At 39.3% G+C, this 18,821-nt stretch overlaps 1 protein-coding gene across 1 annotated transcript in view; it reads right to left on the bottom strand.

The window, feature by feature from the left end:
- The window catches only part of BNC2 (basonuclin zinc finger protein 2), a gene marked incomplete at its 5' end in the record, with an annotated part of 300,006 nt that overhangs the window by 24,243 nt on the left and 256,942 nt on the right, over nucleotides 1–18,821 (bottom strand). Inside the window, one exon of the mRNA XM_083351595.1 lies at nucleotides 3,285–5,245. Within this exon, the coding sequence (XP_083207721.1) occupies nucleotides 3,285–5,245 (1,961 nt within the window). The remainder of the gene's footprint in view (nucleotides 1–3,284; nucleotides 5,246–18,821) is intronic.

Below are 18,821 nucleotides of genomic sequence, written 5' to 3'. Positions count from 1 at the left end.
AGTTTGCCACAGTTCAGATAATCCCCAAAATGAGGGATGTCTACTATAAGAGTTCTGTTATGTTTTGGGATGTATGTATGTCAAGGGCAGCATGCAAATAACTGCCCAATGAAATAGAGATTTTTCTCTTTTGCTCATCCACTGTTGAAAGCTGGAGATAGTGGCAAACAAGATGGTGGCAGGCCATACTTCAGTTCCACCTGTTCGGTCTATTTCCTTTCCTTCTCTCCCTCTGGCTTACAAGGTAGAACTATATGCAGAGTAGCCAAAGCCAGTTAAAGGAAACTAGGATTATATTGTAAGAAGTGTGGAAGTTCCCTGAAAAGCATAACGTGGGTGAAAAAGAAAAGTTAAGTACTGTAGCTGAAAAGTGGTGAGGGAAAATCAGAAAGCCGTTTTTTTAGCAGTTGACCACTAAATAATTTAAACCAATTTTACTTCAGCAAGACATAGGAACTGACTGCGGTCCAACAGATTATAAAGCAGTTGTTTCTTTTTCTTCTGTGGCCTACCAGTATTGTGTTAACACCAGCTGATTATGCTCTAGTATTAACATTCTCTGAGCTCCATTATTGTTTTTTTTACTTATTTATTTAATTAGTTTTCTATACCGCCCTATTCCCGAAGGACTCAGGGCGGTTTACAGGGCAATAATTAAAAACAATATAAATTAAGATAAAATAGAATTAAAAAAAATTTAATTAATAATAGCCCAACAATAAAACAATGTTAAAATTTAAAACTAAAACCCCCCCTCAGTCCAGGCTGGATAGATCGAAAAGCCAGGTTTTCAGGTCCCGGCGAAACGAGCGCAATAATGTTTATGTTTATATGTATGCATGAATACATGTTGCATATTTGCTGTATGTGTACGTTTATGTGTGTTTAAATCCATAAGTATAGAAAAGCTGTGTTAGCCTGCCACTGACCCACTTTGGCAAATTCCATTTACCTTACTTTTTTGGAATAAAAAAGGAACTGAACTATTTAGTGCCAGCTGCTTCTGTTTAAACTAAACTATTTCAGACTTGATATAGCATAACTTTTTTGTGATATCATCTAAATGTCCAGCAGAAGAAAAAGTCCTTATTAATTTTTAAAATATGTCTCAGTTCCTTTGTATTTCTGTGCATGTAGTGCTGATTTGAATGAATTGGGATTTACATAACGTGCAAGGTATATTCACACCTGTATGAATAGAAGACTCTACATTAAATTCATTTAATGGGGTTTGTCCAAATCTACAAGCCTACATTTCACATCATTACCATTATCATGCATGTTAATTATTAATAGGATGCTTCACAGGTGCTGAAAGGCTAAAATCTATCATTAGTGGTGACCTCTTGTTTTGGCTCAGGTTTTAAGAATTTTCATGACACTTATCAAAATTGAAATAGCCACTTTTAAATACTTAATAAAGAAAAAAATGAATTTAACAGTACTATCTCTATACACAGGTGTATGTTTGCATGTCTTTCTATTGTCTATTGTCTATCCATCAATCCAACATATTTCATTCTCCTATGCATGAATGGCCTATATCAGGAGTCCTCAAACTTTTTAAACAGGGGCCCAGTCCCTCTCATTCCAATCTCCTTCCTTCCTTCCTTCCTTCCTTCCTTCCTTCCTTCCTTCCTTCCTTCCTTCCTTCCTTCCTTCTTTCCTCCCTTCCTCCCTCCCTCCTTCCTTCCCTGCCTCCCTCTTTCTCATTCCCATCTCCTTCCTTCCTCCTTCCATGCCCAGGAAGGGACAAGGGGAGGGGGAGAGGTTGCCAGCACCGCCGGGGGTCATGCTGCCAATGGCCATGGCTTAAAAGGCCACTGTAAATTCCTGAACAAGAGCCACACAGCATTAAGAGCAGAAAGGCCGGAATATATTTGTGATGAGGGAGGGAGAAAAACAGGCAAGAAACGCAGCTGGGGAAGTATCAACCTCCAGGAGGAATGAAGAAAGGCACCATCGGCTGGAGATGACCAGCAACTGGCCATTGCCCACTTTAGACACCCGGCTCTGTGGGCTCTGAGGGAAGGGATACCACAAGTGGAGTCGGCATCTACTGCCAAGCCCCCAGCGTGCCCAGTTTTGGCAGGCAGCACCGCGCTCTCCTCACAGCGCAGAGTCGCTGGGCCAGGTGAGGCGAAGCTAGCAAGAAGCTGAACCTGCCTTGAAGCAGGCGGTGAGCAGCGCAGGGCCTGGCATCCCAGGTAGCCATCTTACTTTCACCCAGGTCTCCAGGCTCTGCACTGCTTGCCACCTTCTGTGAGCGTGCTGAGGCAAGTTCAGCTTCTTGCTAGCTTCGCCTAGCCTGGCCCAGTCTCTCCGCGCTGTGAAGACAGCACGGCGCTGTCTGCCAAAACCAGGCTGGCTGGGGGCTGGGCAGCAGATGCTGACTCTCACTCCACTCGTGGTGTCCCTTCCCTCAGAGCCCACAGAGCCAGGTGTGTGAAGTGGGCAAGGGTCAATTGCTGGTCACCTCCAGCCAATGGTGCCTTTCTTCATTCCTTGTGGAGGGTGACTCTTCCCCAGCTGGAAGTGCCAATCCTGGGGCCTTTGTCTGACCCCAGCAGCCTGATGATTCTCTCAAGGCAAGTCCTCTACTGCGCTGCTTTAGCTCGTTCCCTCCCCCTGCTACACTTATCTAGGTTAGGCAGGGTCGTGTACCACCTGCCAAGTGCCAGTGTACCGCAGGCTGAAAAGCCCTTCACTATACTACCAATAATCACTTGGTGGGCTGGATAAAAAGACAAGGCGGGCCACATCTAGCCGCGGGCCGTAGTTTGAGGACCCCTGGTATATATGGAATATAGAGATAATCACCCTGAGAAATCGGAGCTTTGTTTACAAATGGAAAGGACAGTTAATTAAGATACTCAGAAAAGCAGTGAAGAACCTGCAATCCTATTATATTTGCACTTCTATTTCATTATATAATGTGATGGCTCAGTGTTTGCGAACAGATCTAGAGATCAAGAAAAACAAAGCTAATGAAAGATTTCTTGGTTCGAGGAAAGGCAACATGGTTTCTTTTAGTTATTTTTATATGACAACTCCCATTATCACTGCCCACTCATATACAGATTGGGAATTACGAGAGTTGTATTCAAAATATCTAGAGACTACCAGGTTGCTTACCCAGTCTCATATTAAAGGAATATGCCATCCATATCATTTAAATATATTCAGTATAAGCCTAAGTTTGGCTTTCTTAGATGCCTTACCAAAAAAAACAAAAAAACAAAAACCACCCAGAAAATCAGTTAATAGATTCAATATTTACTGACCTGTCTCTGCTTCTTCGGGAGGGGAAGGCAGCATTGCAACCAGCCACTGTGCAGACATGCATCTCTTTTAAGTGAACATTCCTATAATGGAGTTTCACGCTGTAGGAACTCTTGAAACTCTTCTTGCACACATAGCAGATCTTAGGATCTGGACTTGAGCACAAATCGCCTTCTGGAGAGAATTTCTGAGGGCTGTTGTAACTGAACGAGGAAGCGAAGCTTTCATGGAGAGCAGCCATGCTGGCACTGCCTCCATTATAAAGTCCATATTGGCTCATGTAAAACATCTCATATGTAGGGTCTGTAAACTCTTCCTTGACTTTAATTTCACTGGGATGGGAAAGATCATTGTGGTTTTCATCCGGCCTTTCGTGGTTCATCATAGACTTGCTACTTCTTTCATGGACCAGGTGTTCATCCCCTTCCATGGATTCCTCACACAGTTTTGGCTCTGAGGATTCAGACTCATTTTCATAGTCCCTCTCATGCTCTTCTGATGTCATACTGTCTGTCCTTCTTAGCTCTGTCCTTGAAATGCACCTGTTTTGCCCATTTTTTGAGAAGTCCTTCACAGACAACCCCGGGCTCATCTCCTCCTGAGAATGGCAATGATTGTCATGACCACCATCATTAGTTATACTTCTGTTATCATTAACCTCCTCATCTTCATAATCAAACTCATCAGCTGTGTCAATGATTTCCTTCTCTATTTTTACAGGCATGCTTGACTTTCGTGGCTTTTTCTTAGGGGCGAGGTCAGCACTTGCTTCTTGGCTGGGCATGAGGCCGATGGGTAGTGTTGATTCTGAAGGGAGAGAAGACTGTTCTATTGTGCCTGTTACTGGCATCAATGGACTAGTTGGTAGCGATGTTGGAGGACTCACCATCTCCCCCGGTGTAAGTAAACTTCTGTAAAAAGGAGGAACTGGCTGCACAGTTTTTAAAGCCGGAAACACAAGATGGCTAGGAAGAGGATTTTGTAACACAGGATCTAATGGGGGAGTGGTAAAACCCATCGGAGGTCGTCCTGGACTTGTTAGTGTTAGATTTGACTTTGTACTCGCTATAACCGGAGTAGCAGCACCGGATGTAGCACGGATGAGATCCTTGTCTCGATTGTTCCTTAACATGGGCATATGAAGCCGGGGATTGGGGTTAGCGCTGTGGCGGTTGCGACTTCTAAGTGAGCTGAAGACCATGTTGCAACCTTCAATCGTACAGCGATGTTTGATCTTAAGGTGGACTGCATTGTAGTGGATCTTCAGGGTCCCCTTGTCATAGAAGGTTTTCCCACACGCATTGCAAAAGACTCTTCCTTTCCGCGAGGCCGATCCCATCCTTCGCATTCTGTGAATTCTGAAGGAGCTTTTCGTGTGTTCGGGTTTGGATAAATCATTGACAGGGGTGGAAGTCTGGACAGGGGAAACTGACGTTGGCTCGCTTTTGGGCTCTACATTGGTGATGCTGGTCAAGGCATTCCTGCTGGAGGTCTGCTCGTTCTTGAAAGGGGCTGGGGAAACTTCAGATTCACTGCTTTCATTAAATTCATTCTGAGCTGAAAGGTTTGGCTCACGCAGTCTCAGCGCTGGCTGTTCCAGCAGGAGCCCATTCGGCGGCAAGCCCAATAGGGGAGCAGAGACTGGATTTATGTATTGAAATGGTAGCAGGAATGCTAGGCTGTTTGGGATGTTTTCGAAATGATGAATGCTGGAAGGGTTGCTGTTCTCCAAGTGAGCAAGGAGACTTGGGCTCCTGGTTCGATTATTGCTTTCAATAAAAGTCCGTATGTCTGAGTCTGTCTTTGAAGATGGAACAGCAACGGCCTGCCCTTCTTTTTCTTGAATTGCCATCAGCTCCACAATGGATTTGGTTTCTCCAAACCTCAAAAACTGCTGAAGGGTAATAATCTCTTCTTCCCTGGACATGATGGCCCAGCGGTCCAGCACTTTGCCTGCAGCATCCTAGAGGCCATATCAAAGAAACAACAAAGACAAACACAAAAGAAGAAAACCTTATTGATTCTGCATAATTATCGATTTCGATTGAAAGAGCTGTTCTGACTGCTCATCAAACACTAAGCTCTGAATACTACATGCAAACACTTGGTTGAAAGCAAACTTTGCTACCAAGCAAACATAATAATTGCAGTAAAAAAAAGAAAAGAAAAATAGTGGTTTAATCATGTCGGAACAAACATTAGTGTAAACCTCTGGATTTTTGTGAACTACTGTCAATAATGTGAACTAAACTAAGAGATCTTTTTTGTTTTCAACAATAAATGCTTATATACCATACAATTAACATTCATTAACATGAGAAGGTGACCTCTCACTATGCGTTGCACCAAAATGTCACAGACTGTATGTTCAAACCTTGTTAAACAGTATCACTACAGAAAATATTTGAAACACACATTTAGTGGCATGCAATTTATGTCTTTGGTGTGCAATTTGGAAGTTTTATTTTTGTAAGCAAATTAATAAACATAATAGATAGCTAGCCATTACAACTGAGATGGAGATTTAAAAAGACAACATAAAATATTAAGGACAACTTTAGTATATTTTTTCCTCTTCTCAAGGAAGATTTAAAATTTAATTTTAGAGTAACCAACTTTTTTTTAATGGCATATTCTTACTGTTTCGATTCAGGGAATTGGCTGTTACCGTGTAAACTAAATTTGGTTAGAGTGAAAACAGGATGACTTTTCACCATTTTTAATAAATAAAAGCAAGCATTTTTAAAAGTAAACATCTGAATCATTGCAGATACCATAAATGTGTAAAAACGTGTTTTAATATTACCTTTTGATAGCAAAGGCAAAGTCCAGGGAGAATACACATCAGTAATCACCAGACTATCTGTTGTTAAATATACATTAAAAAGCATTTCACACTTTCATTTTTGCTAGTAAGTATGAGATTTGCCTCAAGGTAGAACTTAAAAATTCTGCATTGTAACATCAGACCATCCTCTATAACAGCGTGTATGTGTGAAAGCAGAAGGCTATTTAGATAATAAACACCGGTATATGGTTTCCTTGGCAGTTTTTCTAGTTAAAGTGCATGCCAGCCATATTGCCCACTTCTATAATTTTCTGCCAAACCCTTTTCCTGAGCATGGAGCAGTCAGTAAGTTGGTGAGTTCTACACGTAAGTCTGTCTAGCTCAACCTCCATGTTTGTTGCTTTGGTCTCTAAGTAGACCCTCCACCCCCAAAGTGCAGAAAGATCCATAACTGCTACTCTCTAGTAAACCATACAAAACAAGTCAGTGGAATATTTTCAAATGATAATATGTACATCAGCAGTAGAGAGAGTTTCATTTCTTCCAAGCCGACAACACATAATTATGAAATTCATTACAGGTAAGTCTTGACTTACAACCAGTGGTGGGATTCAGCCGGTTTGCACTACTTCGGCAGAACTGGTAGCTAATTTTTTGTTGCCCAGGCCCAGAATGGACTTCCAGAAGCGGCATCCACACAGAGAACTGGTTGTTCACCTATCTGAAGCCCACCACTGCTTACAACCATTTGTTTAGTGACCATTTGAAGTTACAACGGAGTTGAAAAAAAGTGATTTATGACCAGTTTTCACACTTATGACCGTTGCGGCATCCCCATGGTCCCATGATCAAAATTTGGGCACTCGGCAACCAGTCTGTATTTATGACAGTTGCAGTGTTATGTGATCGCCAGCTGCAACCATCCCGGCTGTTTTCTGACAAGCAAAGTCAATAGGGGAAGCCAGATTCACTTAACAACTGCACGATTCACTTAAAAATGGTGGCAAAAAAGGTCATAAAACGGGGCACAACTCACTAAACAACTTTGTTTAGCAACAGAAATGTTGGGCTCCTTTCTGGTTGTAAGTCGAGTGCTACCTGTACAGTAACATATGTAGTAGAAGTTCATTCAGGGAAGGCAACTCTATTGATACCTACTAGCCTGGAGAGTTAAATGGAGATGTTAAGCTCAGAAGCATTTTATACATTTATACTTATGTGTAAGTTTTGCAGACATATCAAACTGAAAATTGATTGATGGTCTGTCTGATCCAGCACAGCTCTATTTAAATTCCTGACTTACTTATGTTCTTACTTAATATAATTATATAATTCTGATACCCATTTCTTTCATTACATGGGGAGCGGGGGGAGAAGCAGAAGCAGCAGAGGAGGAGGAGGAGGAGTTTACATAAGATTTAGGACAAGTCGTTCAAATTTGTTATGGATGTGGTACAGTGAATATCACTCTAGTTCAAATATACTGTAAATAGGACCAAAGCCTTAGCTATCCCCATGTTGAACATTGATATTGCAAGATCCTGGAGCTCCTTATGAAGTGTGTAGCTTGCACTTCTCATCGTTCAAAGCTTTTCCTCAAATTTCTATATTTTAATTGTTTACCTGAAAACATTAAAAGGCCGCACTTGTTTCAAAGAGACTACAATGCTGTAAAAATAAATTGACCATACATCTAAAAGGGGATATTGGTGAATAAATAGATTCTCAACAAATACTTAAGCCGGATATTGTTTTTTTTAAAAAATCAACCAAGTAATTCATGCTATGTTATTTAATGTTTTGTCCAAATCAAAGATGCAACAGCTCTTTAAAAGCAATGATTAGTTGAAAAAAAATTAGACCTGCCACTTTTCAAGGAGGCAGTGACTTTTTCTGTACTTTTCCAAAGTTGTATCTTTTTTTTTGTTCCTGTTGCATTGCAGAAAAGTAGGTCAGAACATGTATGTTTTATATAATACTGTACATATGTGCTGTATTATAATCAAAGCAATGTTCACATAATGCTAACTGAATGAAAATTAGTAATGCATTACAATTTAGAACTAGATAAGAAAGAATAGGAATATTTTAAGATTAAAGTTATAAGAAGCCAAGACAAGGATCCCTTTGGAGTTTGTTACAAACTGGCTGTGGATTCCTTGGTGTATTGTATAATACTCAGCTTGAGGCTCATATCATTTCTTCCGTGTAACTCATTTTGGCTTCTCTCATGACTTTCCCCAATGCCATTAAATTTTATCAACATTTACTTTTTTCATTACAAAAGATTCCAATTTATATTATTTCAGTCAACTCATGACTGAATAGATAATCCTCTTGGGACTGTACAGACAGGAAATTCAAGGAGTATCCATGCTGAGAAAGTCCATAAGATCTGTGTGCCATATATCTGCAGCAGATGATTCTGCTTCTCGGTTGTCTAAAGTGACACACTAGTTGCTCCATTTCTACACAATAGAATTGTGCTGTCTTCCAATTTTTAGAAAGAAACTTCTAATTCAACTGAGATTAACATCTCACAATTTATAGCTTTAAACGATTCTTTCATCCACTTATTATTTCTTTCTCTATAATAGCATAAATAAAAAATAGATCCACACGCACACACGCGCGCACACGCACACACACACACACACACACACACACACACACACACACACACACAGAGTATTTCTTATTGGGTCCGTGAAATAATGTCATACTTAATCATCCTGCACATATTTTCTGGTTTTACCTGACCTAAAGGTGAGGATAAGACATATCAGGACATAAAGTGTTGTAACATGTAGGTCATCTAAGAATGAAAGATAAATTCTGGTTGATTGTTGTCAGAGATGATACAAACAGGGTTAGAAATGTTGACCTGTCACCCCTAGATTCAGTGTAATTTTCAGCACTTTAATTGAGAGAGGGAATATCCATGGACTGGGATGAAAATATAGGAGATATGATTTCCTGAGGGTTTCTGCTTCATAAATAAAGTTTGTGATACAACACGAACAAATTTATATCTTATTTAAGAAGCAAACACATTTCTAAGAAATGTGTTATATTTTTGTTCAGGAAAAAATTCTTAGATTTCTTTCTTTTTATTAGCCAGAAATGAGAATATATTACATATTCTATATATTGTTAATTATTATATATCACTATTTGCAGATCTGCTATTTCTCTAATTTGCTTTTTTGACATAGCTAGTTAAAGCTAAATGTATATATCCATGTGGCCATATTGTGAATTCACTAAAGGATAATTATGCAAAAACTTAAATTAATCAAAAAGTATTTTAAGAAGCCCTTCAAAGAAAAATTAGGGAGCACAGAGGGAATATTTTCTATTATTACTGTGATAATTTCCAAGAAGCATTTGAACAGCATTTATTTCATTATTTGTACATAATTACAATTTTGATACTGCAGTAATTTAATAATGAGAATATATATATATATATATATATATATATATATATATATATATATATATATATATATATATATATATATATATATATATATATATATATATATGGATCCTTGGTTTTTCGGGTTTTTCCCCGCGTAGAATTAAAGGTGTAGGCGCAACGTTTCGACGGAATCCCATCCGTCATCATCAGGCTTCTGCTTCCTACTTCTGGGAGAAGCATGTGGCTCTTGCTCTTTGTTCCTCTTTTTTAAACTGCCAGAGGGGGTGTGTTCTGTGGAGGTGTGCTCTGATTGGGTAGGGGACCAAGTGTGTTCTGATTGGGTGGGAGTGTGTTTTGAATGGTGGGGGTGTTCTGATTGGGTGGGGGTGTGTTCTGAGTGGATGGGCTGGTCTCAGCTGCCAGCTCCAGAACTGAGCTGGTGAGTTGTGCTGCTTTTGTTCGGCTTCGTGTTTGTGGTGGTGCCATGTTTTTATAGTGGGTGTCAGTTTGCTTATTGTGTGGTTTGGAGGGGTTTAAAGTGGCTGATGTTGCAGCTGTAGTTAGGTTTCTGTTTTGTGGTTGTGTGTCTTTATCGTTGTGGGTTCGGATTTGCTTTTTGAATGGTTGTGTGGTGGTGATGTCATGTGATGTTATCATGAGTTTGGGTCTGGTATCATTCTTGGTGGTTGGGCTTCGTCTGTCAATCAAGGCGGGTTTCCAAATGGCTGGTAGACGAGAGGTATCATCTCGTTTATTCATGCTGTGGGGGCGTTTTTCTATCTCAATGGCTTCTCTGATTATTCTGTTGTTAAAATGTTCAATTTTGGCGATAGTTTTGGTTTTTTTAAAATCAATTTCATGTCCCGTGGCTTCAAAGTGTTGGACCAGGGATGAAGTTTGTTCTCCCTTTCTGAGTGAGTTTTTGTGCTCTTCAATGCGTGCACTTATTCTTCTGTTGGTCTGTCCGATGTATGTGGTGGGGCAGGTGGTGCATGGGATTTCGTATACTCCTTGGTTTTCTAACCCAATTATGTCCTTGGGGTTTCTTAGGATGGTGGATATTTTTCTGTCTGTGTAGAATGCTGTTTTGATGTTGTGTTTTTGGAGGACCTTGCTGATTCTGTCTGTGGTCCCTTTTAAGTATGGGAGGAGGGCTTTGCCATTTTCTTGTTCTCTGTCTTGGGTTTTTGTGGGTGTCTCTCTTTGGATTAAGTTGGTAATCGTGTTTCTTTGGAATCCATTGGCTGTTAGTACATTAGTGAGAGTGTGTAGTTCGGTTTTTAGGTGTTGTTCGTCAGCTAGGTGTTTTGTTCTGGAGATGAGTGTCTTGGCTACGGAGTTGATCTGTGCTGGGTGGTGGTGTGAGAGTGCGTTCAGATAGCGGTTTGTGTGTGTTTTTTTATGGTAGATAGTGTGTCCTAGGGAGCCGTTGGATTTCTTGTAGACTAAGACATCAAGGAAGGGAAGTTGATTGTTAGCTTCTGTTTCCATGGTGAATTGTATTTTGGGGTGTAGGCTATTGAGGTGTATGAGGAAGTCATCCAGTTTTTCTTTGCCGTGTGGCCAGATTACGAAGGTGTCATCTACGTATCTGAGCCAGAGTTTGGGTTTGTGGTTGGATTTTTCCAGAGCGAGGGTTTCAAAGTGTTCCATGTAGAGGTTTGCGATGACAGGTGAGAGGGGTGATCCCATGGGTGCTCCTTCCATTTGTTTGTATCTTTGTCCATTGTAGATGAAGTATGTGTTAGATAGGCAGTAGTTGGTCAGATCTAGGATGTGTTTTGGGGGGTTGTATTTATTTAGGATAGCTGTCAAGGCTTCTTTGATTGGTACTTGGGTGAAGAGGGATACAACATCGAAGCTCACAAGTAGGTCCCAGGGCTGTAAGTTTAGTTTACTTATGATCTCTATGAATTGGAATGAGTTTTGTACGTGTGAGGTGATGGAATTTGCAATTCAAAACACACTCCCACCCAATCAGAACACACTTGGTCCCCTACCCAATCAGAGCACACCTCCACAGAACACACCCCCTCTGGCAGTTTAAAAAAGAGGAACAAAGAGCAAGAGCCACATGCTTCTCCCAGAAGTAGGAAGCAGAAGCCTGATGATGACGGATGGGATTCCGTCGAAACGTTGCGCCTACACCTTTAATTCTACGCGGGGAAAAACCCGAAAAACCAAGGATCCACATACAGGCACCCGCGAAAACCTCAGAAAACATATATATATATATATATATATATATATATATATATATATATATATATATATATATATATATATATATATATATAAATAAATATATATATATATATATAAATATATATATATATATATATATATATATATAAATAAATATATATATATATATATATATATATATATATATATATATATATATATATATATATATATATATATATATATAAAGTGATGCGGTGGTTCAGTGGGTTAGGACGCTGAGCTTGTCGATCAGAAGATTGGCAGTTTGGCGGGTCGAATCCTGAGTGCCATGTAGCAGAGTGAGCACCTGTTACTCGTCCCAGCTTCTGCCAACCTAGCAGTTCGAAAGCACGTAAAAATGCAAGTAGAAAAATAGGGACCACTACGGTGGGAAGGTAACAGTGTTCCATGCGCCTTTGGCGTCTAGTCATGCCGGCCACATGACTACGGAGACTTCCTCGGACAAGCGCTGGCTCTTGGGCTTTGAAACAGAGATGAGCACCGGCCCCTAGAGTTGGAAACGACTAGCACACATGTGCGGGGGAACCTTTACCTTTATATATACATATACATATACATATACATATACATATATATACATATATATATAATGTTGTCCAGAATTAACTTTACACGGTGTATATAATCCACTACTGAGCTAACTTTCACAGAATAATTTGCTGAAAATTTAGAATTATCTAGAGCTGCACTGTTAGATCAATGTACTTTCACCCCACTATATTCTCCTAAAGCTACTGTTAAGCTAAATTATTTTTCAACATAGGCCAACATTTTATATTGCTACCTTATGGGCAGTTAAAATGATATATTGTTTGAAATTACTCTGATATCCCACATTTTCACAGCCATGAAGTATGTGTAGGGTTGATCAGTAAATATGTGTTAAACTATTGGGTGTTCCAAGGATTAGAATTACTATACTATATACTGGCAATTACAGGTGGTCCTCGACTTCTAACCATTTTTCACACTTGTGATATATTTGTAGTATCCCGACGATCATGTGATCAAAATTCAGATACTTGTCAATTGGTTCATACTTATCACCACTATTGTGTCCCCAGATCATTAAAATCAATGGGGAAGCCAGATTCATTTAACAACGATGTTATTATCTTATCAAATGCAGTGATTCACTTAACAACTGTGGCAAGAAATGTCATCAAATGGGCCAAATTCCTCCTTTTGTTTATCCCAGTACAAAAATTGCTCCTATTCTTAGGTTCTTATTCTTAGATCTTAGATGAATAATGCTCGTTCTTAGATCTTGTTCTTAGATGAATAATGCTCGACTAAGTTGTAAAAATAATAAAGGCAGGATGCAAATAAATATATAAATAAAAGATCTTGTTCTTAGATTAATAAAACAAAACTCTAAATCATCCCCTTCTAATGGCCTGCCTGAAAATCCTCATGCACTCATGCTTAGGTTTAATAAGAATACAATTATAGAAAAACAGAACTGAATTCTATAGTTGAATTCAAATGATTTTTTCTCTCTCAACTGCAATTACTTTTTGATAAGGATCTACATAGATGCTGATACTATCAAGGGCTTCAGATGATATACTGATTGCAGGCCAAACTGGCATGGAAAATAGAGCAAAACCTGAAAGCTCAGGTATGGTGTAGGTTCCACTCTGTATTTGAATTACAAAGTAATTGCAGAAACTTCCCATGTAATGAAGTAAGTAAATGTTTAGGCACTGCATAATAGATTGACAAAATCTAAAAAAAATGGGGCAAACCTCACTCAATAAATCTCTCACTTAGAAATTTTGAGTTCAGTCGTGGTAGTCCAGAACTACCTGTATGGCAGTGATACCCAAGAGTCCATTGAACCTTCAAGATCAATAGCAAGAAAGTGAGAAAAATTAACAATTTGAACCGATGGGCCGCTTTACACTAAATCTGACCACTGGTCCATCTCGGCTCCATAGAAAAATAAATTCCAAGATATATCAGGAGTTAATTTGAGACCTTGTACACTTATTCTACTGGTACACTATTTCAGTAAAGTTTCAGAGTGACTCTCATAGCACAACCCAGCCACAAATCTGGGTTGGTCTGATAGCATTTCCATGTTTGGGAATAAATATTGCTATCCATTCGTCCTTCAGCACATCTTTTCTTCAATGTAACGTATTTTATTTCCCCTAACTGCATATTAGGAAAGCAGCAGCATAGCCTGGAGTTTCAGTTCAAAACATAGGAGGAAAGATTGCCAACATTTATACTGCAGCCTTGTTTGATTCAGAGGGTAAAAATAAATAAATAAATAAAAATCTAGGAAGACCCAAATAAGGAGATGAAAGCCAGATGACACAGCAAAGTAAACAAGATTAGCTCATCTAAGTAAAAAAGTATACAAGGCAAAGAATACATACACACACACACACACACACACACACATACATACATACATACATACATATATTGCAGTTATTAAATGATCACAGATTTCTAGGAATCTGGTTTTAAATCTCATTATTTCAACAACCCCCTCAATACACAATCTTTCTAGCAAACTACAAAACTACCGGTCTTGTGAAAATTTCCAAAGACACAATGTACAGATCCCCAATTAATACTACTACATTCAGGATATGGATTCTGTCTAGTCTAGAGTCTCCAGCTATTCCCTTTCTGATATGAATCTTTCCTGCTCCATAAGCTCCACTCTACCTTAAATCTCCATAATAATTACTCTCTTTACAACATTCAGAATGCTTCGCCCTGAAGGACTATGGTATAATGAGGTGAAGCATTTGCAACAAATTATATGAAAATGCACAAAGTGAAATGAACGTGTCTCTCTTGTTTAAATGAAGTTCTGGCATAGAGAAGAAAGTTGGAAAATACGTGACAACAAAGAGAATAATTTGGCCACTGCCAGTCTATGTAAATTTTAAGAGGCAGACTTTACTTTTCTGTGTGTATTTTCCCCCATTCAGAAGCCAACTAATAGCATACTAACCAAGTGGGAAATATGGAAATGTATTCCCTTAATTCTTCTTGAAGGGCTAGGCCAATTTTTTTTAGCAATGCCCTAATTGTGTTAGTAATTGATCTCTAAGCAAAATCTATCTTCATCCAAATTAGAACTGTTATTAATATAATATGAATCATCAGCATAATATGTCCTAACTTTGTTTCTTGGACTAAGCAAAAGAGGGCTGATTACTGAATATGGACATACATGGTAAATACAAAAGAACTACAAATGAGTAATGTGCAAAAATCAAGCAAACAATAGGCAGCACCACAAATAGTACTACGTCCTTTCTGCAAAATATTTTTTAAAATATACATGAGTTGACAGTCATATTTTCAACAGATAATTTCCAGAGACTTAGATTTCCTAGAACCTAGAACTAAGCAATCTGGAACTAAGGAGAAATTCCCTAACCATGAGAACAATTAATGGAATGGCTTGCCTTCAGAAATTGTGGGTGCTCCATCACTGGAGGCTTTTAACAAGAGTCTGTGTGGAATGGTATAAAGTTCCTGCTTAAGCAGGGGCTTGGATTAGAACAGGGGTCCCCAATCCCTGGGCCGTGGACCAGTACCGGGCCGTGGCATACCAGCAACCAGTCTGCACAAACAAGCAAAGCCCCATCCACGAGATGCAAGCAGCACACAAAACCATACACTGTCCAGTCCGCGGAAACTGGTCCCTGGTGCCCAAAAGGTTGGGGACCTCTGGATTAGAAGACCTCCAAGGTCCCTTCTAACTCTATTATTCTATTATTTTGTTTAAGATGCTAGTCTTTTGAAAATAGAAAAGACTAGAGAAAGAGAAAGGAAGGAAGGAAAGAAGGAAGGAAGGAAGGAAGGAAGGAAGGAAGGAAGGAAGGAAGGAAGGAAGGAAGGAAGGTCAAGGATTTCACTTGGATTTTCTGAGGCTTCAACAAGTGCCGCAGCAACTAGGGTGAAGCAATGTTTCATAACGTTTGTTCTCCATTATATCTACCATAAGGGATGCAGTGGCTCAGTGGGTTAGGACGCTGAGCTTGTTGATCAGAAGGTCGGCAATTGGCAGATCGAATCCCGAGTGCCACGTAACAGAGTGAGCTCCTGTTACTCGTCCCAGCTTCTGACAACCTAGCAGTTCAAAAGCACGTAAAAAATGCAAGTAGAAAAATAGGGACCACTATGGTGGGAAGGTAACAGTGTTCAGTGTGCCTTTGGCGTCTAGTCATGCCGGCCACATGACCACGGAGACGTCCTCGGACAAGCGCTGGCTCTTCGGCTTTGGAACGGAGATGAGCACCGGCCCCTAGAGTTGGAAACGACTAGCACGCATGTGTGGGGGAACCTTTACCTTTACCTTTACTATATCTACCATGGATCTTGATCATGCCAGAACCATTAATGGCAGCTATGTATGACTGGATCAGACTTTCACGATATTCGTACTGGGCCAGAGTCTCTGTCAGTAAATTGTCTTCTGTGGCTGTTTCCCAGATAATTTCACAGGATTATCTAATAAGGTAGGGAGACGGCAAACCCTTTTTAGATTAAGGGATTATTTAATAAATCATCCAGAAAGAAGAATTTTAAAGCAGGAATTGGCATACATCTAGCTGGTTACAAATGAATGAAATGGGTCTTTTTTATTAAAAATATAATCTGTACAATAAGATCATTAACTGTTTTTGAAAATCTCATGTTAGAATCTTCAAAGCCTCTATGGCTCTAACAGGAAGTTGCTGGAGTGGGATCAACATCCACATCTCTGTATGGAAATCAGAGTTAAGATACATCCCTGACACAAAGGACCACATTTTGGAAGAATTCCACATTGTGATAAATAACAGCAAAAATCCAGGAAATTGCTTTGAAATGATTCCTAGAGGGTACTAAAACTTCCATTGGAAGTTTCTTCAGCAAAGCACTGGACATCTTTATGTAAGTAAGATGGTCCTTTGAGAATGTATAAAATCAAAAAGAGAGATTAATAGAATGGATATAGAAAAATTCAGTTACAGTTACGAGGTATTTTTATTGTTATTATTTAGTGAAAGAACTGAAAAGTAAAAATAATATAACTGTTCAATTCATAATGGCAAAAACAGAGAAACTCCATCTTAATATAATGTAAAAATATGGGAAATTGTTATAATGAAAACATTGACGGACAAAAAAAAAGAGAGGAGATTTTGAGATCTACTAGAACAGAGGCCCCCAACCTATGGGCCACGGCCCACTATCAGGCCGTGGCCCACTATCGGGCCGTGGCCGACTGGCCACTGGGCTGCAAAACAGGCTGGCCAATGCATGCACGTGTGTGTGTGGTCTCACCCCCACTCGCGCTAGCGCCTGCATGCCTACACAAACGGGGCTGCTAGCACCATGCGGGTGTGCACGGCCCTGTTTCCGCATGCGCCCAAATGCACACACACAAATTTCCTGGCTGCTTCCTTTACCTCCGGGCTGCCAGCATGAAAAGGTTGCCGACCTCTGTACTAGAACAGTTCCATTTGATTCAGTTTGGGGGAAAAAATACTCTGAATTGCAAACCATAATAGGCCAAATTCTTCCTTTTGTTTATCCCAGTACAATGGTTGCTCTTATTCTTAGATTCTTGTTCTTAGATTAATAATGCTTGCTAACTTAGGTTTTTTATAAACATAATACAAATAAATAAATAAAAGATCTTATGCTTAGATTAATAATGTTTTTTTTTAAAAAAATCTAAATCATCCTGTTCTTATGGCCTGCCCAAAAATCTCCATACATTTTTTTTCTCAATTTCAATTACTTTTTGTTAAAGATCTACATAGATGCTGATTTTATCAAGAGCTCAGATGATATACTGATTTTAGGCCAAATTAACATGGAAAATAGAGCAAAACATAAAGGCTCAGTGATGGTGTTATGTTCCACGCTAAATTTGCATTACAAAGTAATTGCAGAAACTTCCTTTATAATGAAGTAAGTAAACGTTTAGGCATTGCATCAGCACACAAACTATATTCTGTAGCTATACAGAATGTTTTCTTGCTCAAGCATTTAGCTTTCCAGAAATAGTATAAAAGCACACACACACTGAGTTGGAGAGGGAAAACTCATATTAACAGAGCAAATTAGTTTGCAAGGAAGAACATACATTTCCCAGTGAGAATTGTTTAAAAATAATCATACAATTTGCATTGTCAAATCAGGATTCACTACTGTAGCTTATGTAACTTTATAAGCATTCAAAAAGAGTAGTTTAAAATATTTTGTGCAATTTTTTTAAAAACACACTGGTTGGCTTTTTGTAGATTTTCTTTGTTATGGAATACTGTGCAGTATGGATCTCAGGGGACTCCATTATTTCTATCGATACTGGTCACTGGGTTTTTTTAAGCAACAAATATGTTACAGGATTCTTCTATGGAAAGGTAAATAATACTTATTTTCAAAATCAAATTTATCTTGCTTCATTTAAATGCAGCCAGCCAAACCTCCCTCTTCAAAAGGAATCATCCTATTTTTCCGTTTCCTTCTGTTTTCTAAAAACCCACTTTTATCTTAGTTATCAAAACTCAAAAATTATCAACCATACAATCAATTATCCTCACCACACAAAAGACATTTTTCCTTCAGCCCATTTGATCAGTTCCAAAGTTGGCTCATGACAATTGTGGAATCAGTTTAAACATTAGTAATTTATACAGGCATGATAAGAACTGCAGTTCCGAGGCTGAGAAGGTTCTCAGGAGGAGGTTGTCCATGGAAGTCAGGCCAGAGTTAGGGTTTCTGGGCTTTGGGCATTTCCTGAGAGGGAGTCCACACTATTTCGGAGCCATCCAGTCAATAATCGGAAATTTCATTTGTGGAAATGGTAGGCTACTCTTCATTCATTAGTGAGGGCTGAATGGGTATTTTATAGTATTGTTCTGAACCAGCCCTTCTGGCCTTGTAGTAAGGCAAACCCCTTATCAGAAAGAAGAGACTGGAGAGCGTCCAAGGCTAAAAGGCATCTGCCAAGATTTAATTACGCAGTTAACAAAAACACTAGAGCTTGTCTTCTCAAGCGGAAAAGTTGCTTTCAGCAACCAGCCCCTCCCCAAACACTCCTTTTATAGAGAG

This window comes from Vipera ursinii, assembly GCF_947247035.1.
Source record: "Vipera ursinii genome assembly, chromosome: 2".
Classification (NCBI taxonomy): domain Eukaryota; kingdom Metazoa; phylum Chordata; class Lepidosauria; order Squamata; family Viperidae; genus Vipera; species Vipera ursinii.
The sequence above is the reverse complement of the archived record's forward strand: the minus strand, read 5'-3'. Positions and strand labels throughout refer to the sequence as shown.